Source organism: Dasypus novemcinctus, chromosome 24, assembly GCF_030445035.2.
Source record: "Dasypus novemcinctus isolate mDasNov1 chromosome 24, mDasNov1.1.hap2, whole genome shotgun sequence".
NCBI classification, from domain to species: domain Eukaryota; kingdom Metazoa; phylum Chordata; class Mammalia; order Cingulata; family Dasypodidae; genus Dasypus; species Dasypus novemcinctus.
This window is the reverse complement of record NC_080696.1, coordinates 3,541,368-3,566,230: the sequence shown is the minus strand read 5'-3', so window position 1 is coordinate 3,566,230 and position 24,863 is coordinate 3,541,368. Positions and strand designations below refer to the sequence as shown.

Sequence of the window (24,863 nt, the reverse complement as noted above, 5' to 3'; positions counted from 1 at the left end):
TCCTGTGTGTGGTATTTAGCACATGGCTAGCTCCTGTGTGTGGTATTAGCACATGGTAAGCTCTCAAATATGGTATTAGCATATAGTAATCTCCCCGTGTTTGGTATTAGCACATGGTAAGCTCCCATGCATGTTAGTTAGCACATGGTAATCTCCCGTGTGTGGTATTAGCACATGGTAAGCTCCCATGCATGTTAGTTAGCACATGGTAATCTCACGTGTGTGGTATTAGCACATGGTAAGCTCCATGCGTGGTACTGTGTTGTTCTGTTATTAGCACAAAAGGCTCCCTGGGCCTTCCGATTTGTGGGGAAACAGATGTGGAGGGCCTCCCGGGGCCACCTGCTCGTTCTGAGCTAAACTTCTGATTCCTTCCTCCAGGTGAGCGCTGTCCACCCTCTCCCTCTTCCCTGAAGTAGAGTTCTTTTTGGGGGCGGGGGTTGAGGGTCTGGGCTGCAGTCAGGGGCTCGGACTCCCGTTCCCCTGATGTTGTGTGTGCTTGGAGAGCCCTGGGAGACTGGAGGGGCTCCTGGGACCCCAGGCTGGGGGAAGAGGCCCTGAAGGCGGCCGGGGGAGGGCAGGGTGGTGGTGAGCAGGTCCTGGAGAGGACACCACCTGGCAGTGGGTGGCCTTTCTGTACTGAAGCAGGAGGGCAGAAAGGGACGTGCCGCCTCCTCCTGGGGTGGCCGGGGCCGGGTGCTCTGGTCACCTTCAGGTCCTGGCGGGGCTCCAGCCACAGCGCGGCTCCGTCCTCGTGTGGCGGGCCCGGGGTTTCCTGTCTGCCGTCCTGCAGCCTCTCCTCTGTGGCTGGGCAGCGACGCCGAGGCCCCGAGGCACTGGCCGGGTCACCTTTCACACTCTAGTACGAAGAGCCGCGTCAGGCTGCGTTTTCCTCCAGCCCGGGGCCCAGACTGGGTTCAGAGGGACGGAGATGTGGTGGGACCGTCCCTGCGGGGGAGGGGGGGCCGGCCCCCAGGAGCGCCGCCTCGTGTCAGCTTCCTGCGCCTGTGCCGTGGGGCCCCGGCCTGTGAGAAGCGGCTCTGCGGTGGCTCTGACCCGCCCGTGCTGGCTGCCGGGGCCGCGGGACCCCTCCTCGCCTGGCAATACGGGGTGGGGAGGGGGCCCTCAGACCTTGGGGGCTCCCGTTCCTGCGTTTGCGGGGCCGGTGCGGGTGGCCCGTGCGCACAGCGCATCCTGACCAGGCTCGGTTGGCCCCGCCCTGGCCCTCGCTGCACGGCGGGGAGCTCAGGCCCCGAGGCCCCCGGCCCGGGCAGGTCTGCAGGTGGGCGACGCCGCGGGCTCAAGGCCCTGTGGCCCGAGCAGTGCCTTGGCCCAGCGCGAGGTCCCCTCGGGGGGGCTCTGGGTGGGCAGCCGCCCTCCTGGCCTGCCTTCTCAGGCCCGCCGCCTGCGCCCCCCACCCCTTTCCCCCGGAGCCGAGGTGGGCAGGCCGGCCTCGCAGCCAGGAAGCGCGTTTAGGGAACAGAGAAAACCCCGCTCGGGGCCTCCCCTCGCCGGACTTCCCAGCAGGGCTGCCCCCCCTTTCTGTTCTGCCTTGCCCCCCTCCCCACGGCCTTTCAAGTTGGTACAAGCTGAGGGAGGCCAGGCTGTGGCCGCCGCACAGACGCTCAGCAACCGGCCAGCGTCCCGGGTGCTCAGGCCGATTGACCGAGGTGTGCTTTCGGGCCTCCTGACGCAGGGAGTGATGGGTCCCCGGAGCGGGGAGGAACCAAGAGCTCAGGGCAGAGGGCCTCTGCTCCCTTCAGAGACGGCCCGTGTCTGGGCCCTTGAGGACTCTGCTCTCCTCACAGGCAGCCCGAGAGTGGCCAGGGCGCCCCCTGTTCTTTGGGGAGGCTGGAACCCCAGCGGGTGGAGGGCCTGGGAGGGGTCTTTGCCCACCAGCCCTGGGCTCATGGGCGGAGTTTGGGTGGGCCTGCCCCCACCCGGGCAGCTGCTTCCCCCAGCCTCAGCGCAGGTGGGAGGAGGTGGGCTGTGGTGGGCAGTGGGGGGTAGTGGGGGGCAGTGGTGGGTGGTGGGCCATGGGGGGTGGCGGGGGGCGGGGGGGGCAGTGGTGGGAGGAGGTGGGTTGTGGTGGGTGGCAGGGGGCCCGGGAGACCGTGGTGGATGGTGGTGGGCGGTGGGGGGCTGTGGTGGGTGGTGGGCCGTGGGGGGCGGCAGGGGGCGGGGAGGGCAGTGGTGGGAGGAGGTGGGCTGTGGTGGGCGGTAGGGGGCAGTGGTGGGTGGCAGGGGTTCCTGGAGGGCCGTGGTGGGTGGTGGGGGGGCAGTGGGGGGGCAGTAGTGGGTGGCGGGGGGCCCTGGGAGGCTGTGGTGGGTGGTGTGTGGGCTGTGGGGGGCAGTAGTGGGTGGCGGGGAGCCCTGGGGGGCCGTGGTGGGTGGTGGGGGGCGGTGGGGGGCTGTGGGGGGCAGTAGTGGGTGGCAGGGGTTCCTGGGGGGCCGTGGTGGGTGGTGGGGGGGCGGGGGGGGGCAGTGGTGGGCCGTGGGCCGTGGGGGGCCGGCGGGGGGCGGGCCCTGGAGCCCCGTTCTCGTGTCCTGGGCTTGCCGCTCACCTGCCTGGGGCCGGCCCTCCTCCCGGAGGTGTCCCCGCCACGAGCGCCCACCGGGCCTGCCCGCTGCCTCGGGGCAGCTCTGCCCGTCCCACCCCGGGGCCCCCGGCCGCCCCCGGCCTGCTCCCCCTCCTCCCAGGTTTCCCCGGGAGCCCCTCAGGACGGATGTGCGGGGGTCCTGGCCGCAGGTCCTGGGAGCCTCCCCCTCTCCCTGGGCCTGGGCCCCTGCGCGAGGGTCGGGGGCGCGTCGCAGCGGGGGAGGCCCAGGCCGGAGCTGGGCCGGGGTGCCTCGGGGGGCCGGCGGGGCGCGGGCACGGGCGGCGGGCGCCTGCGGGAGGCGGGCGTGGGGTCGGGGTCTAAGGCGCACCGGGGGGCCTGGGTGCAGGAAGGGCGTGGCGCACCCCTGGAGCGGGGCGGACGGGCCGAAGGCTCTCTGGCTCGGCCGCCGGCATCCCCCAAGGCCCAGGAGCTCCCTTCCGGCAGACTCCGGGGGTCTTAGGGCCGGGCTGGCCCCGCTGTCCGGGAGGCGGGCATATGGGGCCGTGGGACAGAGTGGCGGGACTGCCCGGTGGTCAGGGCGCTGGGAGAGCACGGGACGTCTGCCCGGCGTGGAGCCTGCCGGCCCGTCCTGCCCTGCCCTGCGTGGGCTTCGCCACGCCCCTGGCAGTCAGGCTTGTAGGAAATAGTATTATACGCTTCATTTTATTATTATTATTTTTTAGTTTATTCCCCCCCCCCCATTGTCTGCTCTCTGTGTCCATTCGCTGTGTGTTCTTCTGTGACCACTTCTATCCTGATCAGCAGCACCGGAATCTGTGCTTTTTGTTGCGTCATCTTGCTGTGCAAGTTCTCCGTGTGGGCGGCACCATTCTGGGCAGGCTGCACTTTCTTTCGTGCGGGGCAGCTCTCCTTACGGGGCGCACTCCTTGCACGTGGGCTCCCCTACACGGGGGACACCCTGCATGGCAGGGCACTCCTTGTGCGCATCAGCACTGCGCATAGGCCAGCTCCACACGGGTCAAGGAGGCCCGGGTTTGAACCACGGACCTCCATGTGGTAGGCAGTTGAGCCAAATTCGCTTCCCACATTTTATTTTTTTATTTATTTTTTGTCTTTATTTTCAATGTTTCAATGTTTTTAAATTATTTTTTGTCTTTATTTTCAATGTTTCAATGTTTTAAATTATTTTTTTGTCTTTATTTTCAATGTTACACTCATAAAATATGTGGTCCCCATATACCTCCCTCCCCCACTCCTCCCACATCAACAGCCTCTTTCATCATCGTGGCACATTCATTGCACTTGGTGAGTGCATTTTGGAGCACTGCTGCACAGCATGGATTATAGTTTACATTGTAGTCCACACTCTCCCCCAGTCCACCCAGCGGGCCATGGCAGGACATACAACGTCAGCACCTGTCCCTGCAGCACCACCCAGGACAACTCCAAGTCCTGAAAATGCCCCCTTATCACATCTCTTCTTCGCTCTCCCGGCCCTCAGCAGCCACCGCGGCCACTTTCGCCATTTTATTTTTTGAAGTGCTTTTTTCCTAAAGGAAAGCGGTGCTGATTTAGACTTCTTGAGGGGTACGTAGCCGTGTTCACAGAGCGAGGGTTCGGGGGCTTTAAATATTTTTTAGACTTTGAAAACCTGTCTCCATGTTAAAAAGTATTTGTGTGAAATCGGTGCTCTCTCGACTTCTGTCTTCCTCTGTGTGATAAGACGTGTCGGAGATGCCGGCCCACTGGGAAGCCCCCTCCTCCCGCTTCTCTTCCCCTTCCAGGAAGACACAGTGTGGTCGGCGCTCCCCAGGCATTGTGGGAAACAGTGCTGGTCCATAGTTCTCCTTCCAGGTCTGGAGCCCAGGGCGCCGTGACCTAGGAATCGGGGAGGCAGCGGCGTGGCAGCCAGCCAGCCCCTGTCTCCGAGGCCACCTGGGAGGAAGGGTCCAGCCGAATCTACCTTCCAGCATCCTCCTCTGTGTAAGGAGTATCAGGCTTAACTCTAAACTTCCGGCCCTTTGTTAGCTCTGCTGCCGTGCACAGTGTATGTAAATTTAGCTTGTTTTTCATTTCCCCTGCTGGCTGGAGGAAGCCAGTGATTTGTGGCCACGGTTGGAAAGTTGGAGAAGAGACTTGGGGATGTCGTCCTTGAGCAGGCGTGGGGGGGGGGGCTGGGCCCCTCATCAGCGCCCTTAATTTCAGTTCAAGAACGTGATTGGCTGTGTCGGAAATCCTAACACGCTTTCTCCAAGAAATGTAAGAGTAAGAAAGAGAAGGTGGGAGCTGTCAGACTGGAGGTGAAGATTGGGCCACATCAGCATGGGGGTCAGTTTCATCGCCATGACCTTGATGAGATCAGCCAGTAGGGGACAGTGTCTGAGTCGTGGGGACTGCCCACAGCTGGGATTTACTTGACTTGAATCAATCCGGTGAGCAAAAAATGGTAATGAGGGATGTTGACCATCTTTTCATAAGTTTATTAAGTGTTTGCGTTGATTTCTCTGTCAACTATCTATTCACGTCATTTGCCCAGTTTTCTATTGGTGCAGGACTTTTTCTTACTGATTTTTAAAAGCATTTTATAAATGAAGAACATTAGACCTTTACTATATATATAGTAAATACCTGTTCTCCAATTTATCACTTGTCTTTTGACTTTGTATAGAGTAAAATTTTTCTAAACAAAGGCTTACAATTTTTACATATTGACATCGTTTATTTTTATTATGGCTCTGGGTTTTGAGTCTTACAGAGGAAGGACTTTTCCATTTTAAGATTGTCCGTATCCTGAATTTCCTTCCAGCGTTGTAACTTTTAATGTTTAAAATTTTAATCGTCTGTGATTTCTTTTGGTGAACTAAGATGGAGCTTCAGCTTCCTTTTGTCCTCTTTCCAAACTCCACCCACTTCTCCACTGACAAAAGCCTGCCAATTTCCCAGCAGCGTTTTTTTTTTTTAAGTTAATCTACTTTTCCCCTGCTATTTAGAAACGCTGCTCATATTCTAAATTCCCTAATATATTTAGGTCTCTTTCTGTATGCTAGATTATTTCATTGAGCTTATTTGTTCTGTGGTACTAAGCAGTGTAGTAATTACAAAGAAGACAAACGTTCCAACTGGTGTTCAAGATTTAAGAGGACTTGGTGACAAAAGGGAATTGTCTTGCGAGCAGAATAGATTGCTTTCAGATGCAAAACAAAATCGCCAAATTACAGGCCTTGATGGGAGTAGTGAGCAAAAGAGGGTTCTATAGAAGATTCCATCAGTGCACTAGTGTGGAGAATTCCAAGGAAAAAAGGAGATGGAGATTATGAGTAAAAAAAGTACGAGCCTTGGAGGATAGCTGCAGGAATGGATGATTGGATGGGTGGGTGGATGGGTGGATGATTGAGTGGATGGGTGGATGGATGGTTGGATGATTGGGTGGGTGCGTGGGTGGGTGGATGGGTGGATGATTGGATGGGTGGGTGGGTGGATGGATGATTGAGTGGATGGGAGGATGGATGGATGGATGAATGGAGGATGGGTGGATGGATGGATGATTGGATGGGTGGGTGGGTGGATGGATGACTTGGCTGGGTGGATAGATGATTGAGCGGATGGGAGGATGGATGGATGGATGGATGGATGGATGAATGGAGGATGGGTGGATGGATGAATGGAGGATGGGTGGATGGATGAATGGATGATTGGGTGGATGGATGGATGATTGGATGGGTGGGTGGGTGGATGGATGATTGAGTGGATGGGTGGGAGGGAGGATGAATGATTGAGTGGATGGGAGGATGGATGGATGGATGAATGGAGGATGGGTGGATGGATGAATGGATGATCGGGTGGATGGATGGATGATTGAGTGGATGGGTGGATGGATGGATGATTGAGTGGATGGGAGAATGGATGGATGGATGAATGGAGAATGGATGGATGGATGAATGGAGGATGGGTGGGTGGATGGATGATTGGATGGGTGGGTGGGTGGATGGATGACTTGGCTGGGTGGATGGATGATTGAGTGGATGGGTGGATGGATGGATGATTGAGTGGATGGGAGAATGGATGGATGGATGAATGGAGAATGGATGGATGGATGAATGGAGGATGGGTGGATGGATGGATGATTGGATGGGTGGGTGGGTGGATGGATGACTTGGCTGGGTGGATGGATGATTGAGTGGATGGGAGGATGGATGGATGGATGGATGAATGGAGGATGGGTGGATGGGTGGATGATTAGATGGGTGGGTGGGTGGATGGATGATTGGATGGGTGGGTGGGTGGATGGATGATTGGATGGGTGGCTGGGTGGATGGATGACTTGGCTGGGTGGATGGATGATTGGATGGGTGGTTGGGTGGATGGATGAATGGAGGATGGGTGGATGGATGGATGATTGGATGGGTGGCTGGGTGGATGGATGACTTGGCTGGGTGGGTGGATGATTGAGTGGATGGGTGGGTGGATGGATGGGATAGAGAGACTGCAGAAGAAAGGCTCTGCCTTTGACCCTGTCTGATGAAGCCACCTGCCCTTGTCCAGAACCTTCCGTTGATGCGTCACCCCTTGACCTCTTCAGGCTCTCGACTCCTTCCACCCCGTCCGCCTTCCCTGGTCCAGCTTCTCAGCGGGCCTCCCCACCTCTCCCCCCTTCCGCAGGCCCCTCCCCACAGCAGGCAGGGGCAGTCTTCCCATGGCCAGGTCGGAGCACCCTCCCCCTTGTCCCGTGGTGCAGTCTGCGAATGGCCACTCTTAGGAATTACTGCAAACGTGGTGGCGTTGTAACACCGAGTTGTATATGTGAATATGGCTGAAAGGGGAAATGTTAGGTTTTATATATGTTACTAGAATAAAATCTAACAGACAAAAAAATGGACCGTACAACACAGTGAACCCTATTGTAAAAGATGGACTGTGGTTAATTGTGCGATTCTTAAAATGTTCTTTCAGGAATTGTAACAAATGCACCACACTAATGCAAGGTGTTACTAATAGGATGGTATATGGGAACTCTGTATTTTATGCATGGTTTTTCTGGAAACCTACAACTTCTTTACTAACAGAAATTGGACATGCACTCACAAATGTATGAGCTTCCAGTTCTGAGGCCGGAAGTTGGAAATCAGTGTCACTGGGCCAAAACCAAGTGTGTCAGGGCCGCTCCCACCCAAGCTTCTAGAGGAGAAGAGTCTAGACTCTGGAGAGAAGCCCCCTCGCCTTCCCAGCTTCTTGTTTCTTGGCCCGGGAGCCCCTTCCTGCATCTTCACAGCCTCAGGGTGATGGCTGAGTCCTTTCCTCGCTGCGCCCTGGCCTTCCTGGCCACCCCCTTGTCCTCGGCTTTCCTTAGTGGAAAGGCAAGCTTTGTCTCGAAGCCTCTGGAGAAGAGCAGAGAGCGACGACACCTGCAAACCAGCGGAAGGCAGCACGCAGTCTTGTATTTTCAGCTTTATATTGAAAATTCTTGTAATGAAATGAGAAAAAAATTCCCCAGCAATTCTCTTGTCAGGACAGTGTTGAGAGAGGGGGCTTGTTCGAGCGCAGGAAAGAAAAAGGTCTGAGCTCGGCCATGAGGCCGTTGACTGAACAGCAGTGTCAAAGGCAGGAAGGCGGGTGCAGGTGGGTGGGCGTGTGCTGGGAGCACAGGGTGGCCTCGGGGGCTCCTGGAGGGGTCATCAGCTGACGTCTTAGAGGTCCCTGGGCACGGGGCGGGTTGTGGTGAGCTGAGCCTTGTGTGCGTAACCTTCGGCCTCCAGCTCTTGCAAGCAGGTGTCTTTCTCCAAACCTGTTGTGGTCTTTCTGCAAGTGAATCCCCACCTGCCCAGGTCTCTAGATATGACCCTCAGCCTGCCCAGGCTCCCTCTTCTCCATCCTCGAGAGCCAGCCTTCCATTCATTTATATTCCGATTATACAAAGGTCAAGGTTCCCAGAGGCGAGTTTTGCCCCCGAGGACAGCTGGGACGTCTGAAGGCGTTTTTGAAGGTCTCAACCGGGCGCTGCCCCCGGCATCTGGCAGGTGGGGCAGGGAGGCTGTAACGGTCCCCCAAGGCCCAGGGCAGCCACTGCGACGAGAACCGTCCAGCGAAACTGTCAGCCGCACTGAGGTCGAGACGTGTGACGAAGATCCATATATGTATTGAGATATATATGTGCATACATAAATGTATACATAATACGTGTATACGTGTATACGTGTATTTAAATTCACGGATGTATTAAACAAAGTCAGGCTCATTTTTTTTGCCGCGGCTGTAGCCTGTATTTGCAGATCCCCGATCAAGTCACCTTTCTCGTTGTCCTTTTTAACGGCCATCACAGACATGTGCTTTGTTGCTGCGTTGCCCTCGTCCCTGGCTGGGCATTGTAGAGGTTTGCCGTGGGGTCCGAGCCTGTCCCTGTGGGACGCCCGTCTCTTTCTGTGGTGGGAGGGGCTCGCAGGCTGTCTGTGTCACTGACTTGGGGCCGGCGCCCCCAGGCTGGGGCACCTGTCCTCCAGCCGTCCAGGAGTGGTGGCCTTTCCTCAGGACTCTGCTCTCAGAGGCGGCGGCCGCACCGGGGACCTGGGGAACGGGGGCCTGGGGGACGGGGACCCTGGCTTCAGGGACCCTGGCTTCGGCGTTTGTCCCCCTCCAACTCCCGCCACGTCCCCGAGGGCACCGACTTGAACCTGTCTCCTCTTGCCTGTAGGCGTCTCCTTCTGATGAAAATTCGGAGGAAGGATGGACTGCGGCCACCAGACCTCCCTGGTCCCGTGTGGACAAGATAAATTCATCTCCAGGTAGGACGTCTGCGGTCACGGTCGTGCCCGGGCCGGCCTGGCGTGGGCGCGCGGCGGGGCGAGCCTGATGGCGCGGCCTTCCTTCTCGGGCCTCAGCGCCCTTGCCAGCGAGGAGCGGATTGGACGAGTGGACACGCAGGGCGTCGGCGTGGCTGCCGCGCCAGGAGCAGACGCCCCCGCGCCGGGCCGTGGAGAGCGGCGACAGGGCGGCGGGCGGTGGCCTGAGGCCTCCTGGGGGCGGGGTTGACCGGCTGCCCGCTGGCCTGTGGTGCCCGCTGGGGGCGGGCGGCTGGGAGGTGGTGCCCTGTGCCGCTACAGTGCGCACGGCGGCCTTTGGACAGAGGTTTTGTGGCCCCACCAAAACCTCTCGAGCTGAGGCTTTTTGCCGGTGTCGACTGGGGCTGAGCCCAGATGGACCCGGCCGCGTGGTGAGCTTGGGGACACATTTGGACGTCCAGCCCTGGGGCTGCACCTGCCCGTTGGACCCCGGACCCCGCCCAGGCGGCGTCGGGTGAGGTCCGGCTCGCTCGTCCCTCCTCGCTGAGGGGCTCCCCACCGACGGCGCTGGCCAGTCCTCTCAAACCCGGGTTTCAGATTTGTGTGCGCAGAGGAACGCGGCAGCTTCTGTTCCAGGCTCTTTGGAATCCGGCTGTCATGGTTCTTTTCAGTTTGTTAGAATTACTCCAGCGTGTCTAGGTTTCACTCGTCAGGGGTTTCTTGGAGTTTCCGGCTGCATTTACCCTCTGGTTTCGCTCTGAATCACCCTGTCATGGCTGGGCTAAGAGGACTCGGCGCCTCGGGGCTGAGAACTGGCGAAAGCAGCGCCCCCTCCTCCGGCCCCTTGTCCCCCCAGCCCGGAGGTTCCAGAAAGCTGTGGGGTGCGCTGGCCGTGCTCGCAGCGCCGACCTGACTAGAGCCGTGCAGGTTTGCCCCAATCAGGCCCCTGAATCAGTGCTCGCAGCTCATGGGCGCCCGTAGCCGGCCCGGGGCGGTGGTTTTTTAAAATAATTTTATCAACACGCCTGGCTCAGGAATGGACTTTCGCAGGGCCTGGGGCCCCTTCTGATCTCGTCTAGTTGCTACCCCCACGCGAACCTCCCCCCAAACTTGAAACCTCGTAGAAACTGCATCACACAGAACCGCGCAGGCCGTGGCGCCAGCGTCTCGGCCCCGTGTCGTCTGGGATCGTCGTTCGTGCGTGGCCGTAGCGCAGTCGTGGTCCGTGGCTGCGCGGCGTCCCGCTGTGTGGCTGTACCCGCCGGGCCGCCCCTGCAGCTGGAACACACGATAAGGGCACGTTGACGGGCGCGAGTGACGAGGCGGACGCCCCCTCCGCAAAGCCGACGGGCTCCTGGCACGATGGTCCCCTCCTGGTCCGGCACACCCGGGCGGGAAAGGCCGGGGCGGGCGAGCCCGCGTGGCCCGCGTGTGCTGCCCGCCCGCCGCGCGCTGGCGCCTGTTCCTTCCCGGCCGGCTGCCCTTGGTCGGCGGCGACGCCCGTGGCCGCCGCTCGCTGTGCCTGCGCTCGTCCTCGTTGGCGCTGAGCGCTCTCCACTCTGGCCCCGGGGAGCTGCCGGGTGGGCTCACGTGGGGGTGACCGGTCCCAGGGGGGCGACCAAGGCCAGGGGGGCGCAGGAGTGGCGCGGCCGCCCGCGAGCGGCTCCCGCTGAGCGCGCCATGCTCTCGTCCCCAGGAGTGAACTGCTCCTGCAGCTGAAGACCTACAACCTGTACTACGAGGGCCAGAACCTGCAGCTGCGACACCGCGAGGTGAGCGGCCGGGCGCGGCGCGGCTCCTTCTGGGCGGAGGGTCCGGGCGCCCTGAGGTCCAGAGGCCCTGCCCCTCCCGCCACGGGGCGGCCCCCGCGGCAGGCACTAGAGGGCGTGCCGGGCTCTGGGAGGGCCCAGGCCCACCTCCTGTTCGAGTCGCTGGTGGCCTCGGTGGGGATCGTCCAAGGGACGCTTTAGGAAGTAACCTCCAAGCAGCCCCCCTCTCGGGCACTTCCGGGGCCTCACTGGTCCTCTGTCGCCGAGTGACCCAGGCTTCTTCCACGAGCGTGGGCCGTAGCTCCTGGCCCTCCCTCCGCAGCCTTCTGGGGAAGGGCTTTTATCGTCTATCTGTCCCCAGCGCCCCTCACAGCTCCCTCACCCTGTATCCATTTCTGTAGAGCCTGTTATCAGATACGAGATGAAGGAGTCTGCTGGGGTAATTTATACTCTAGTGTACTTGACTGATAAGAAGGCACGCTTGCTGGTCTCCTCTGCACTTTTCTGGGTTATCGAGCCTGGCAGGTTGGCTCTACCAGGTGGTGGAATGTCAGCCACTGAGGCTGCTGGGATGGACGCGGGGCCTTTTCCGTGTTCCTCAAACCCCACCACTTGGGTGAAGCCTGGCGTGGGGTGACATTCGCCCTACCGTCACGCGCTGTCAGGGGCCGGCCTCGGCCAGTGGATGGCCTCCCCCAGATACCAGGGGCCCGCTGGCTGTCCTGCCCTCTTGGCCTTCAGGGCGCTCTTGGGCCCAGGTATGAGCGTCACCTGTGCGGCGTGTCCTGGAGCCGTGGCCACGCACACCTGGCGCTGCCCGTGAAACGTGGGCGCAGCAGGTGCTGCTGGCCTCTCCAGGCTCCTCAGAGCTCCCACTCCTGGAGGCGGGCAGGGCCGCGACCCTCCAGCAGCCTTCCTGGTGCGTCCTCTGGAACACGCCGTCAGTACACCCCACGATTAGAGGGCCCGCGGTCAGAAAGGGGGTCCGTGGCTTTGGGTGAAAGGCCAGTTCCCTTAGGTTTTGCATTTAACTTCCTGTCAGTCGACAGCCCTTGGTATAAATCTGGCGTTCTTACGGGGTCTCGCCGCCTTGGAGAGCAGTGGCCAGCATGCTGGCTGACCACATTGAGTCTGGGGCGCCCTGCTGCTGAGAAATCTGATGAGCGATGTTGGACAGCACGTCTCCCACTGTGTATCCACACCACACCTTCTTTAGGGCAACGCTTGGTCAGCTCGGGTGTTCTGCAGAATGAACTCGAGGAAATGTTTCAAATCTGCTTCAGCCAGCAGGTCGGGTGGAGAAACACGTTCTAGCCGAAGAGACGCCAGTGTCCCCAGCAGGGGAGGGGCAGGCGGCCAGTTCACTAACTCAGGGCTTGCTTCCCTTAGCAAGGCTAGTCCTGCTTCTTGAGAAGACCTACCCTGCGATCTTTAAGGTCATTCGTATAAAATAGACGTGTGTATAGTGTGCCCAAGCGCTTCTGAGGTGCTTGGCATCGTTTCGGGGGGGCATGTCCCAAAGCTGGGGTGCAGACCGGGTAGAGCCGGGCCGGGGTGCGCTGGCCGCCGCTGGCCCCCGCGGGCTCCTCCTGCTCACGGCGCCGGCCACCCCGCGCAGGAGGAAGACGAGTTCATCGTGGAGGGGCTGCTGAACATCTCGTGGGGGCTGCGCCGGCCCATCCGCCTGCAGATGCAGGACGACCGCGAGCGCCTGCGCCCGCCGCCCCCCTCCTCCTCCTGGCACTCCGGCTGCAACTTGGGGGCACAGGGGTGAGTGAGCGGAGGCGGGCTCGGGCGCCTGGGGGTGCCGGGGGGATCCGGGGCTCTCGGGCAGGTCTGGGCCGGGACCCAGGGCCCTTGCTGACCGCCCGCTTTGGGGGCAAGGGGCCGGTGGTGCCCGGCCCAGTGAGCGGAGCGCCCTCCCGCGTGGAGAGTTCTGGAACCCCGGGGTTCCAGCGTCCTCCACGGGGACGGCTCCTCCTCCAGCAGCCCTGCCCAAAGACCTCGAGGGCGCAGAAACTTCTCCCCAAAGCGCTCCACGCCCCGGGGGCACCTGGAAGGGGGGTCATGGCCGAGGTCGGCCCGGGGTCCTCCAGGCGGCCAGCGGGGCGGGTGCCGGGGCCTGGGGCCCTCCCGGGAGCCTGGCCCGGCGGATCCTTCTGCCTGGTGGCCTCGCAGAGTCCAGGAAAGCACACCCTTCCCCGCGCCGCGGGGGCTGGAGCCTTACGATGGGGTCATTGGCGCAGTGTCGCCCCGGGCCTGGCTGATGCGGCCCCCGGCGGAGCCCGGGCGGGCTGCCCGCGGCCAGAACTGCAGCGGAGGCGCTTTCCTTTTAAATGAGAACCAAGCCCCATGCTGGCTGCGGTGGAGGCGCCCGGGGTGCGGCGGCGCGGGGGCCGAGCTGGTCTCTTTCCAGAGGAATTTGGCAGAAGGCCCCAGCTGCACCCCCCCCACCGGCTCCATCGGGGCGCTTTGGTTTCTTCCCACCTTGCTGGGTCCCACGCCCTTCGCTTCGCTTCCAGCACTTTCCGTGTATTAGGTTTCAAACCTGAACCCTCTCCACGGCCCCCCCGACCCCACGCCCTGTTACATTCCGTTCCCTAAGTGGGCGGTGTTTTGAAGATCTGCCTCTGGCCGCCGGGCCTTTGGCTGGCCTGTCGGGGTCCTGCCCAGGGCAGCTGCTTCTTTCCCCTCTCGGGGGCTCCCCCTGAAACCTTGGCAGACTTTGGAAAGGGCCTTCACGTACGGCAGCCCACTCGATCCCAGACGCCAGCCAGAACGAAGCACGCCTGGGCCCCTGTGTTAAGAAGGATGCTGAGGCCCGCTTCTGCCTCAGCATGAGAGAGGGCTCCGGGAAGCGGGCGGTGACTGTCCAGCTGCCCCTGCTCCCCATGGCTGAGAGGCTCAGGCCAGGTCCTTTCGGGGACTCAGAAGTGTACACATCCCGCTGCAAGAAGAAATTCTTCAGATTTTCAAGTTTGATTGTCTTCCCTTAAAACTCTCGTCCAGAGGGCACGAGGCCGTTCGCCACTGTTCCCGGCCACCCGTGCTCCTGACGACGGGCTGGTGCTCCTGGCCGCGTGGCGGTCCCCCCTGGTCACGCCGGCCGAGCCCTCTCGACCCCGGGTGTTCCTCGGCGGTCCCTGCCCCCCTCCGTGCCCTGGAGGAGATGCTTGCGGTGGTCACGGCAAGCCCGGGCGTCCACCTGGACCGCCCGTGTCCCGTCCCCGGCTCGGCCCAGGACCCCGTGCCCCAAGCCCTCGGGTCCCCCCGAGCAGCCAGGGCCCTCGCCACGGCCAGGCTGCTGCCCCCGCTCCCCTTCGATGCCGGGCGTGATTTCTGAGTCACTCCTCCGGCAGAACTGGGCCTGGCCCAGCGTCCCGTCCCTGGAAACAAGGGGCGATTATTGGGGTTATCCTCCCGTGCTCAAACCTCGGCCAGTGCAGGCCGCGCCCGGCTCTGTCCGCCGTGTTCCCGGCCGGGAGCTGAGTTCACGCAGCTGTGGGAAGAGCTGCAGGGAGAGCAGCGTCGCCCACGGCCCCCACGTCCAGCTCGGGGCCGGGCGGCCGCGTCCTGCAGCCATTGTGGGTGTGGGGGGGGGGGCGGGGGCTCCCAACCCCCCCCAGCCCCGTTTGTTCTCTGCCCCCAGCGCTGCCCTGAAGCCCCTCGCCGTGCCCGGCCTCCGGATCTCGGGCGCGGATGCCCCGGCCGAGAGGGACCCTGCGCCGAGCCCCACAGGTGGGTGCCTCTGCCCGAGGCTGTGAAGGCGGGTGACGGGCTGTGGACGCGGGTGACGGGCTGTGGACGCGGTCGGGGCTGGAGGAGGACGGCTCGGGCTCCCGCTCAGCTGCCCCCAGAGGCCCGAGCGCCCCTCTGCTAGGCCAAAGTCAGTGTGGGGCGCGCGGTCAGACCCTGCTTGACTCTCTCGCTCTTTTTTTTTTTCAAGTTAATTTTGTTTATGTATTTTATTGTGCAGTATCCCTTTAGGGCACCATTGTTTTTTTAAAGATTTATTTTATTTATTTCTCCTCTTCCTCTCCCCCCCTGAGTTGTCTGTTCTCCGTGTCTGTTTTGCTGTGTCTTCTTTTGTCTGCTTCTGTTATTGTCAGCAGCACAGGAATCTGTGTTTCTTTTTGTTGCGTCATCTTGTTGTATCAGCTCTCCGTGTGTGCGGCACCATTCCTGGGCAGGCTGCAGTTTCTTTCGCGCTGGGCGGCTCTCCTTACAGGGCGCACTCCTTGCGCGTGGGGCTCCCCTACGCGGGGGACACTCCTGCGTGGCAGGGCACTCCTTGCGCGCATCAGCACTGCGCATGGGCCAGCTGCACACGGGTCAAGGAGGCCCGGGGTTTGAACCATGGACCTCCCGTGTGGTAGGTGGATGCCCTAACCACTGGGCCAAGTCCTCTTTCCCATTTTAACCATTTTTAAGTGTACAATTCCATGGCGTTAATCACATTCACCGTGTGTGCTGCCTTCATCACTGTCAGTCACCAAAGCCTTTCATCGTCCCCAGCAGAAATCACCCATCGAGCAGTACCCCCTCCTCCCGCCTTGTGCCCAGGCCCTGGCCCCCTGCAGACCCCTTTCTGCTCTGTGGATTTCATAGAGGCAGAAGCACACACAGGCAGTTCTTTAGTGTCTGACATTTGCTGAGCATAACGTTTTCTAAGCTCACCCACGTCGCACGCATCAGAACGTTGTCCCTTCTGGGGCTGACGATGGTCCAGCGTACGACGTAACACAACTGTCCTTGCAGCTGTTGATGCACTCTTGGGTTGCTGCCACCAGAAAATGTCTTTTGGGAGGCGGTGTTGGGGTTGTCAGGGTGAACGAAGGCTGGCCTCACAGGGAGCCGTGGACGGCGCTTGGCTCTGGGTCCCTGGGCGCACGTGGGCGTTGGGGAGCCGGGGGACCGGGCCCCTCCTGGCCTTGGCGGCTCAGCCGAGCTCAGGGGGTCCCTCCAAGAGCCCTTTGCCAGCAACCACTTTTGGGTGTGTGGGGAGCCGCGCAGACGCCGTGGGAGGCCCTGCATCAGGAGCCACTGCCCCCGATGTCCGCCGCTGGGCAGGCAGGGATGTGCCGAGCAGGCCTCGAGCTGAGGCGCTCCCACGCGGGGCTCAGGGGGGCGAGGCGGCGAGCGGGCAGGCGCAGGCGCGCCACCAGGACCCGGGGAGCAGCAGGCGGCAGTGACCGCGGCCGACACGTCTCCGTGGCCATGTGTGCCCACGCCCTCCCGGCAGAGGCGCCTCCTCCCCAGAGAGCCTGGGAGTCGCTCGCCGGCCCGGTGGACGGTGCGGGTCCCGCTGCCTGCGGCCTCGGCGCGTCCCTGCGCCTGACCCCAGGACGGGGGCTCCGCCGCTGCGCACTCGGCGTCCGTTGGGCCGAGGGTGGCTCGATCGGCTCAGGCGCGGGGGCCCCCTGCCTCTTCCCCACAGACCCCAGGGGCCTGAAGCCCCTGCAGGAGGACGCCCCCCAGCTGATGCGCACGCGGAGCGACGTCGGGGTGCGGCGCCGCGGCAACGTGCGGACGCCCAGCGACCAGCGGCGAATCCGCCGCCACCGGTTCTCCATCAACGGCCATTTCTACAATCACAAGGTGGACCGGCAGGCGGGGGCTGCGGGTGGGGGCTGCGGGTGGGGGCTGCGGGCGGGGCCAGAGCTCCGGGCAGGTACGTCAGGCCTGAGCTCCGGGCGTCGCCTCCAGGCGGGGGAATCCGGGGGGGGGCTTGAGGGTTGTAAACTGGCCCAGGTAGATCTGCCCGCGGTACCCTCCCCGTCCCCTGAGTGCTGAGCTGGGGCCCCCGGGCGTCAGTGCGCCCCTCCCTCCGTCTCCCCTGCTTCCCCCCACCAGCCCCGCAGCTGGCCGAGCCCTCCCTCCCGCTGCTTGGTGCGCAGGCTGCCCCCGCCGCAGGCACGTCCTGGGGCCAAGGGCATGGGGGGTTGGGCTCAGGAGAGAGGGGCCCCTTTCAGAGCACCTCACTCACCACTCCTGCCCCGGCCCTGGCCCTCGGCCAGCTGCCCCCTCCAGCCTCCCACACTGGCTGTGTGGTTCGTGTCCGGCCCGCCGCCAGCAGGGGGGCTGGGGGAGGCCGTTTCCAGGGCCGGCCACGGGGTGCCGCTGCCTGGCCCGGGCAGGCCCCCCGGGGCTGCATGCCCGCTCGCACCCTGAGCCGGCCCCCGCCCACAGACGGCGGTGTTCACGCCGGCCTACGGCTCCGTCACCAACGTGCGCATCAACAGCGCCATGACCACGCCGCAAGTCCTGAAGCTGCTGCTCAACAAGTTCAAGGCGAGTCCCCGCCGCGGCCTCAGGCGGCGCCGCCCGCCTGCCCCGGGGCCCTGGGAGCGCGGCGGGGGGCTGGGTGCGTGCTCCTGGGGGCCAGGCGGAGGGTCTGTGCTCTTCTGGCCTTGGGACTCCGGGGTTGGCACGGACGGGCGGCCCCCCAGGCCTGGCTCAGCAGCCGGGCAGCGTCACCCGCGGGTACTTGGTGGACTGTTCTGGAAGGACCCGGGGCCTGGCCTCGCTTGGGCCGTGTGCACAGCCCGACTCTGGAACAGACGTGGGAAACCGCTTTGAAAATGATACTCAGGTGCACAAATTAGAGTGCTGGGGAGATTTTAGAGTCTGTTAACTCTGGGTTTCCCGTGAGCCCCTCAGAACTCTTCAGGGGACAAGGGAGCCTTATCTAGAGAAAGCCCGCGAAGCCTCGTGGCCCCGGTGCCTGGGGTCCCCGCCCTGCTCCCTTGCCCTCTCGTTGGATGAATCGGGCAAGTTGCTTGGCCTCCCTGCACTTCTGCGACCTCCTCTGTAAAATGAGGGCAGTGCTTCTGTCCTTACGGGGTCGTCGAGCGCACGGCGGAGTTAGGACGTGTAAAGTGTGCAGAATCGTGCCTGGCACGTTGCAGTAGTTGTTAGCTGTTTCTCTCTAGCAGGACGATCGAGTCACCTGCCACCTCCTCCACCGTCGGGGCCCGTACAGGCAGCCCTCCCCGCGCACGGCCTCAGGTGCATTTGGCTCTGAGGTGTGAAGAGGGGACGTTTCGGCTGCAGGGTTGAAACGCTCGCTCTAAACAAGCATCTTTTGCTCCTAATTCAGATCGAGAACTCCGCCGAGGAGTTTGCCTTGTACGTCGTGCACACCAGCGGCGGTAAGTCCGAGGAGCACCGTGCACTTCAGAGCTTTCAATTAACTCAAAATAGCAAGCTGGAAAAAAAAACCTCGGCCTCGTTCGCCTTGTTGTTGGGGTTTTGGAAACTCCCGGGCGCGCTTCGCCTCCAGGCTGGCGGCTCGCTGGCCGCGTCCCCTGGGGAGAGCCAAATGGGTCAGCGGGCAAACCCTAGGACCCGACCGGCCGTTAGAAAAGGGGCCGGTGCTCTCTCGGGACGGCTCAGGCCGATTTCTCCACAGCTGCGTCTCCCGAAAGGTTCGAGCCCGGCGGGGTTGGGTTTGGGGGGCTGGGGATGCCGGGCCGTGGAGGTGGCTCATAGCAGCCCCCGTTGGAGAGCTGCTCGCACGCGGGCCCCCGGCGTCCACGGCTGCCCGAGGCCCCTGGGCTGTGGGGCCCTCCGCGGCGGCGGGCAGGGCCCCGGGCTCAGGCGCCCTGGCGCGTGCGGTTCCAGAGAAGCAGAAGCTGAAGGCCACCGACTACCCGCTGATGGCCCGGATCCTGCAGGGCCCCTGCGAGCAGGTGTCCAAGGTGTTCCTGATGGAGAAGGACCAGGTGGAGGAAGTGACCCACGATGTGAGTGCCCGCTGGGGTCTGGGGTCCTGCGGCTCGGGCGTGGCTGCACCCCCGGCCGGCCTCCTGCGCAACCCGCCGCCGCGCCCGGCCTCCTGGACGTAGAATGGCGGGGGGCCGGTTGAGGGACGGCAGAGGCTACTCCGAGAGTGCGCCCTGGGGCGGCCGTGGGAGGAACGCTCGGGCAGGCAGCGATTCCGTGCAAGGAGCACATTTCCTGAGTCTGTCTGGGGTGTGAAGCTGGAGGGCCGAGTAGTTTCTGTGAACACTCTCATCAGCCCCAGGGAGCGAGCCGTGATCTTGCCTGATGTGTTAGCGTTTGCCGCGGTAACAAGTAGCCCCACGTTGTAGTGGCTTGGCTCACAGGTTTGCGGGACGTCGGTAGCTGCTCTGCTCCGGGCCGTGGGTTGAGTTCAGGTCTCTGCGGCACGTCTCCTTCAGAGAACCGCTCCGGAGGTAGTAGTTTCGTGGGAGATGAGTGGGGGAAGACCCCAGCCCAAATCACGAAAACGTATTTGATGCCTCCACTCGACCTTGGTGTATGCCGTGTCCGTGCACATCTCAGTGGCCAAAGCGAGTCTTAGCTGAGCCAGAATCAACAGGAGGGGGGTAGACTCTTGGTGGAGCAGGGCGGGGGTTCCGTGGGGGTGGAAGGGTGGTTTAGGTTTGGCTCCCCTGGGCTCCACCTGCGCCCTCACAGCCTCTTAGAAGCAAATTCACTTCTCCGTGCCCTTGTGCCGCTTGAGATTCAAATCGTCATTCTGAGCCCGTGTTCCTTGAATTCCCTCAGGGGAGAGCGGAGAGGTGTATTAGCCCACACGGGTGCAGGCCAAGTGCGCTCGCAGCACCTCGTCACGGGTCAGGGCCGCGGGATGAGAAATTAGGAGGCTTGAGTGGACCACGGAAATGGAGCTGGGCTGCTCTGACGGTGGGGGCCGAGGCTGGGGGGGGAGCCCTCCGTCATGGGGAGACGGGGCCCCAGCCTGGCCGTAAGAGTGGACACACCCCCGCCCCCGCAGGTGGCCCAGTACATCAAGTTCGAGATGCCCGTCCTTAGAAGCTTCATCCAGAAGCTGCAGGAGGAGGAAGACCGCGAGGTGAAGAAGCTGACGCGCAGGTGAGCGCCTGGGCGGGCTCCCCGGCCGGGAGGGGGCTCGGCGGGCGCCGCTGCGGGGCCCCGGTCTCCTGCCCGGACCCTGGACGGGCTGCGGCACCAAGGCGGGTGGCCCCTGCCTCTCGCGTCACCCTCTCACCTGGATGTGGGACGCCAGAACGTCGTTTCCCTACCACGCGGGGACCCCGAGGCCTGACCTCGGATGGACGGTGGCTGGACTCTTTCTCGGCATCCACCAGGCTCCCAGCAGGGAACAGGTGCCCCTCACATGGGGTTTGTGCTGCAGGGGCAGTTGGCATAGGCGTGACGGGGCCTGGGTGCGGCCCCCAGGCCAGTTACAGCTGGACATGTCACCCCCCCACCTGGCGGGGCAAGGGCGGCACGTGCTCACCCCGACCCCGAGGTTGCGGCAATTTCAGGAGCGTGGCGCGGCCTGGGAGGGTCCGAGCGGCCGGCCCCCTCTTCCCCCCACCCCTTCTCTGCTTGAAATTCCGCGGGGTCGAGAGGCCAGGGGACGTCTCGCCTGGGGGTGGGCTGGTTTCCCTGCCGCGGTCACTCCTCGGCTGGCCCACGCTCCACAGAGCCGGCAGCGACTTTGCCGCTAGAGAGGAAGGCAGTGCGCTGGCTGAGCTGACGATAAGAAGTGGCGTGGAGCCCCCGACGGTTTTTGAACCCTTCCGAGACTTTCCAAATAGCTTGTCCTGGGGGAGCTTTTACGAGGTCCTAGGTTCAATCCCCCATATCTCGTAAAAACACAGCTGTTGCTGTGCGGTGTAAATGCCCGAGCCCCACACAGCGGCGCCTGCCCAGTGCCCGCCGCGGCGCGAGGAGTGGGGGACAGGGCAGCCAGCCTCGACCTCGTGCTGAGAAGCTGCCGGCCGCTGGCACGCTGCCGTTCTGAGCTTCGGCTGAACCACGTGGAGCTGATGGAATTTGCCAGATCTTGCCAAGGTCACGCGGCCTGGCCAGGGTGAGGCTGCTGGGCCGTGGTGCCCGCTGAGCACGTGGGCCTGGCCGGCACGAGCCTCCCGAGCCGGTGGCGTCAGTTCACCTTTTCGTCCTCCCTCCGACGGGCTTTCTAGCCCCAGTGAGGTCATCTCGGGCTCGGCCTCTGTGCCCTCACCCCATCATGGAAAAGGTCACGAGGCACCAGGGGACTGGGGGGGGGGTGGCCGGGCCGGCCGTGGCGTGACCAGATGGCGTGTGGCCTCCACTGCCAGCTGCTCCTTTGTCCCCAGGTATACCGTGCTGCGGCTGATGATTCGGCAGAGGCTGGAGGAGATCGCCTCCCTCTGAGCCACGAAGGTGGCCTCGGGGCCGCGTGGCCGGACGCCGGTGGGAAGCGGGCGCTGCCCTGCCCAGTGCTGACCGCCAGCCCCCCCCACCCGAGGCCCCCTGGACTGGGACAGAGGAGCCAGCGGGCAGTTCCTGGCCCCGACCCGTTCTCCTGCCCTTTGCTCACGAGGACGTGTGAATTTATAGGGTGCGTGTGTGCTTGTGCGTGTGTGTGCGCGGTTGCTGCACGGTGCCTGCCTGTGACCACCCCCCCCCTGCAGTTAAATTCCAGCCCCCAGCACCAAGGCTGCCGGCGGCGCCGCCCGTGGGCCGGGAGTCCGTGGACTATCCACCATGTCGGCGGAGAGGGGATTTCTCGTGCCCGCGCCAGGGGCAGCCGCCGCCGCCTGCCTGCGTTGAGAGGGGCGGGGTCCCCGGCCCGGGGGTGCTCACCTGGGCAGCGGAGATAGCGGAGCCGCCCTGGGCCCTCGGTGAGCGTCCCTGGACGCTCCCGCGTACGGCCACGCGCCCTCGGAGCGGCGCCAATGGGAAGGCCGAGGAGGCGGCGAGCGGGGCGCGCAGCGCCCCCAGCCCCGCACTGGGCTCTCCGAGTGCCATCAGCGCAGAGGCCCCGCCAGGTTCTCTCACGCTTGGAAGGGCGGCGACTTCCTCCGTCCTCCCCAGCCCGGCCCTCCAGGACGCGGGGCCCTGGGCCTGTTCACTGCTGCCACCACCGGCTCCCTGGAGCCCCCAAGGTGAAGGAAGGGTCTGGCGGGCTGAGGCCTCGCTGGCGTGCACGGGGCGCGCTGCCCTGGGCTGGTGGCCGGGAACCGCCCAGGCCCTTCCAGGGCTGAGAGGAAGCGGACCCTCCTGCAGGAGTGACCGGCCCGGCCCGGCCCGCCGCGCGTCACCCGGCGCTGGGGCCCGCTTGCCCTCAAGGCTTCGCTCTTTCCAGCCTCTGGGTTATTGGAGGTCGTCCCCGCGCCGGCGTGCAGCCAGCTGTGCCCCGGTGTGGCGCTGGGGCCCTCCGGGGCGGCCCTGTGTGTTGCCGGCTGACGCGGGTCCTGCAGCCTCTTGGCTGCTCCGAGCAGCCCCCGGGGGTCCCTGCAGCAGCCGCCGGCGGGGGGTGGGCAGGGACAGAGCCTGTCCCCGTGGCCTCTGTCAGGATGGTTGCCAGGTGCCGTACACCTGGGCAGACGGAGGGACAGAGGCTTGGAGCAGCGGGCCTGGCCGTGGAGACCACCTGAACGAAGAGCGGGTAGCTCTCGGGTGGGCGCTCCCATCTCCACCCCCCAGGGAAGGCGTGGGGACCCGGGCACTGGCCCCGGGGACGGTGGGCCTCTGCGCAGACGCCCTGCTGGCACCCCCCGCCTCCGTGCCCTCCCGCAGCCCCCCGGAAGCCTCAGTGCGGTCTCCTCGCCCACTTTCAGAAAGGCCACCTGCTGCCCCTGCCCTCAGCCGGGGCCTTAGCCGGGTGCCACCTGCACGGGCGCCGGAGCCCGGGGGCTGTTGTGCCCTCTGGCGGGCTTCCGAGGTGCAGGGGGCTGGAGCAGGGGCTGGGGGCTTCCCTCGCCTCGACCGTGAAGAGCAGACTGTGGACGCAGGTAGAACCCCGAGCCGGCATGTCGGACCCGGCTCGGAGGCCTTCTCTTCCAGGCGTTTTACTCCCGACTGCCGAAGCCTCCGTTCCCCGGTGCCTCCCTGGGGGCTGGGAAGGCCCACAGGGCTCGTCCCGGCTGCTGACACTGGCTGGCGAGGACCCGCGCTCGTTTGCGCTGGCAGAGGGTAGCGCTGGACACGGAGCGGGCAATGTCGCGCGCCCCCAGAAGGCTCTCGGGGAGCTGTGCCGGGGCGGGGAGGCCTTCCACGCAGGCCCCGTCCGTCCTTCCTGCCTCGGCTGCCCGCGTGGACATGTCTCTCGAGCCCCCCGACCGGCTCCGGGGTTTGGAGAGGTTCTTGGCCACAGCAGCGGCCGCGCGGACCCCTGGCCGGGGCCTCGAGCGGCTTTCCCACTGGTATCGCGTGACGGCGCGGCTCCAGAGCCCAGGGCCGGCTTGGGTGGGTTTACGGAATCGGGTGCAGTGAACCTGAAGTGGCGTGAAGAACAAAGGGCGGCTTATTGTTTTGTTTTGGTTTCTTCCTAACTCGTGAGACGCAGACCGCCTCCCCCGGCTCGGCTCTCCAGGGGCTTGAATTACACGGTGATCAGGTGAAGGGAAAATCCCAGGCCCCCTGGCCGCCCCCAGCAGGGGGTGGGATTAAGCGGGGGCTCAGGTCACCCCGGCAGGCAGGTTCAGCGTCCACGGGGGTGGGTGGGGGTGGGTAACTCGGGGTGGTTTGAGAAGCACAAGCCACAGGCAGGGGTGTTGGCAGGGGACCGTGCCCGCTCTGCAGGCTGAACGGAGCCGAAATCTGAGTTGAGGCTGAGGGAGACGAGCTGCCCGTCCGTGCAAAGCCTGCCGGGGCCGGGGCTGAGGTTTGGGGCTCAGCCTTGCTGATGCTTCACAGAGAAATATTTCCACCCTTCTCTCCTTCCCACGAAAACAAAAACAATACTTTCTGCTAGACACAGTCAAATAAAGATGTTTTTTATCATCAGCGTGGGTCAGACTGGGGCGTGTAATTACAAGGATCTGTTCTCAAAACAAGGCTCGGCCAGGCTGCCGCCTCGTGAGCCGGGTGAGCGGCTACTCCAGTGCTCGGAGGTGGAAGGAGCAGAGGGCCGGAGAAGGCCGGGGCGCCGCCTTAGAAACAGCGTTTGGCTTCCCAGCCCTGGAGCCGGGAAGGGGGCCCCTGACCCCCGGGGTCGTCGGCGGGGCCCCTGGGGTGGCTTCTGTGTAACTGCGCGCGCTTCCTGAGGCTCTCCCCGCCTGCCCGACGCGGTGAACGAGTCTTTTATTGATCATAACTTGCCTTTCAGCGATGGTACATGCCCTGCTCAACGTCTGATTCTCGGCCTCTTTCCATGTTTCGACAGGGCCTCGGTGGGGACCCGTAAAGTTTTGTAACATTTTGATATGTTTTTATGCACATGACTTAGATCTTTTTGAAATAAAGCACCTTTGAAAGAGCGGTTCCTTACGGGTGGGTTTGTGTGTGTCGGGGGGGAGCTCTGCACCCGTGGGCGGCACTCGTGGGGTCGGACGAGAGCGTGAAGGGACGGCCAGGAGGGACAGGCCGGCCCGGGCTGCCCGGGTCGGCGGGGAGGGGCGCGCCCTGCGGCGCTCGGTTTGGCCCTGGCGGGGTCGGTGGGCTGTGCTGGAAAAGCCCGGAACCCGCGCTGGGGGAGGCGGGGTTTCCACGTTGCCTCCACCCTGGCTGGGAGGAGCACGACCACCCCGCGGGGACTTGGTTTCCCCATCTGCAGGGTGGCCGAGCCCCGTGCGGGGCGTGGCGGCCCGGGCTCCCGCGCTCTCGTAGCTGCTCGCTCCGGGCAGGTTAAGAACGGAGCACGCGATGGGCAGGCGTCCTCCCAGGAAACCTGCCCGTGCGGGGTAAAGAGCGACCCGCAGGGTTTGGCCTCTAGCGAAAAAGAACCAAGACACGATTTTAAATGATGCCCCCAAAACACTGCTCCGAAATTTTAGAACAAAGGGAAAAAGTTTGACTAAGTCCCACTGTTTCCGGAG

General features: G+C 63.4%; 1 protein-coding gene across 1 annotated transcript in view; it reads left to right on the top strand.

The window, feature by feature from the left end:
- The window catches only part of RASSF2 (Ras association domain family member 2), a 31,712-nt gene extending 7,408 nt beyond the window's left edge, over window positions 1-24,304 (top strand). Inside the window, exons 2-11 of the mRNA XM_058287510.2 lie at window positions 9,247-9,337; window positions 11,031-11,106; window positions 12,722-12,873; window positions 14,753-14,841; window positions 16,541-16,701; window positions 17,293-17,394; window positions 18,203-18,254; window positions 18,727-18,848; window positions 19,865-19,962; window positions 21,198-24,304. Of these exons, the coding sequence (XP_058143493.1) occupies window positions 9,279-9,337; window positions 11,031-11,106; window positions 12,722-12,873; window positions 14,753-14,841; window positions 16,541-16,701; window positions 17,293-17,394; window positions 18,203-18,254; window positions 18,727-18,848; window positions 19,865-19,962; window positions 21,198-21,255 (969 nt within the window). The 5' untranslated portion in view covers window positions 9,247-9,278 and the 3' untranslated portion in view covers window positions 21,256-24,304. The remainder of the gene's footprint in view (window positions 1-9,246; window positions 9,338-11,030; window positions 11,107-12,721; window positions 12,874-14,752; window positions 14,842-16,540; window positions 16,702-17,292; window positions 17,395-18,202; window positions 18,255-18,726; window positions 18,849-19,864; window positions 19,963-21,197) is intronic.
- Window positions 24,305-24,863: the final 559 nt, after the last annotated feature.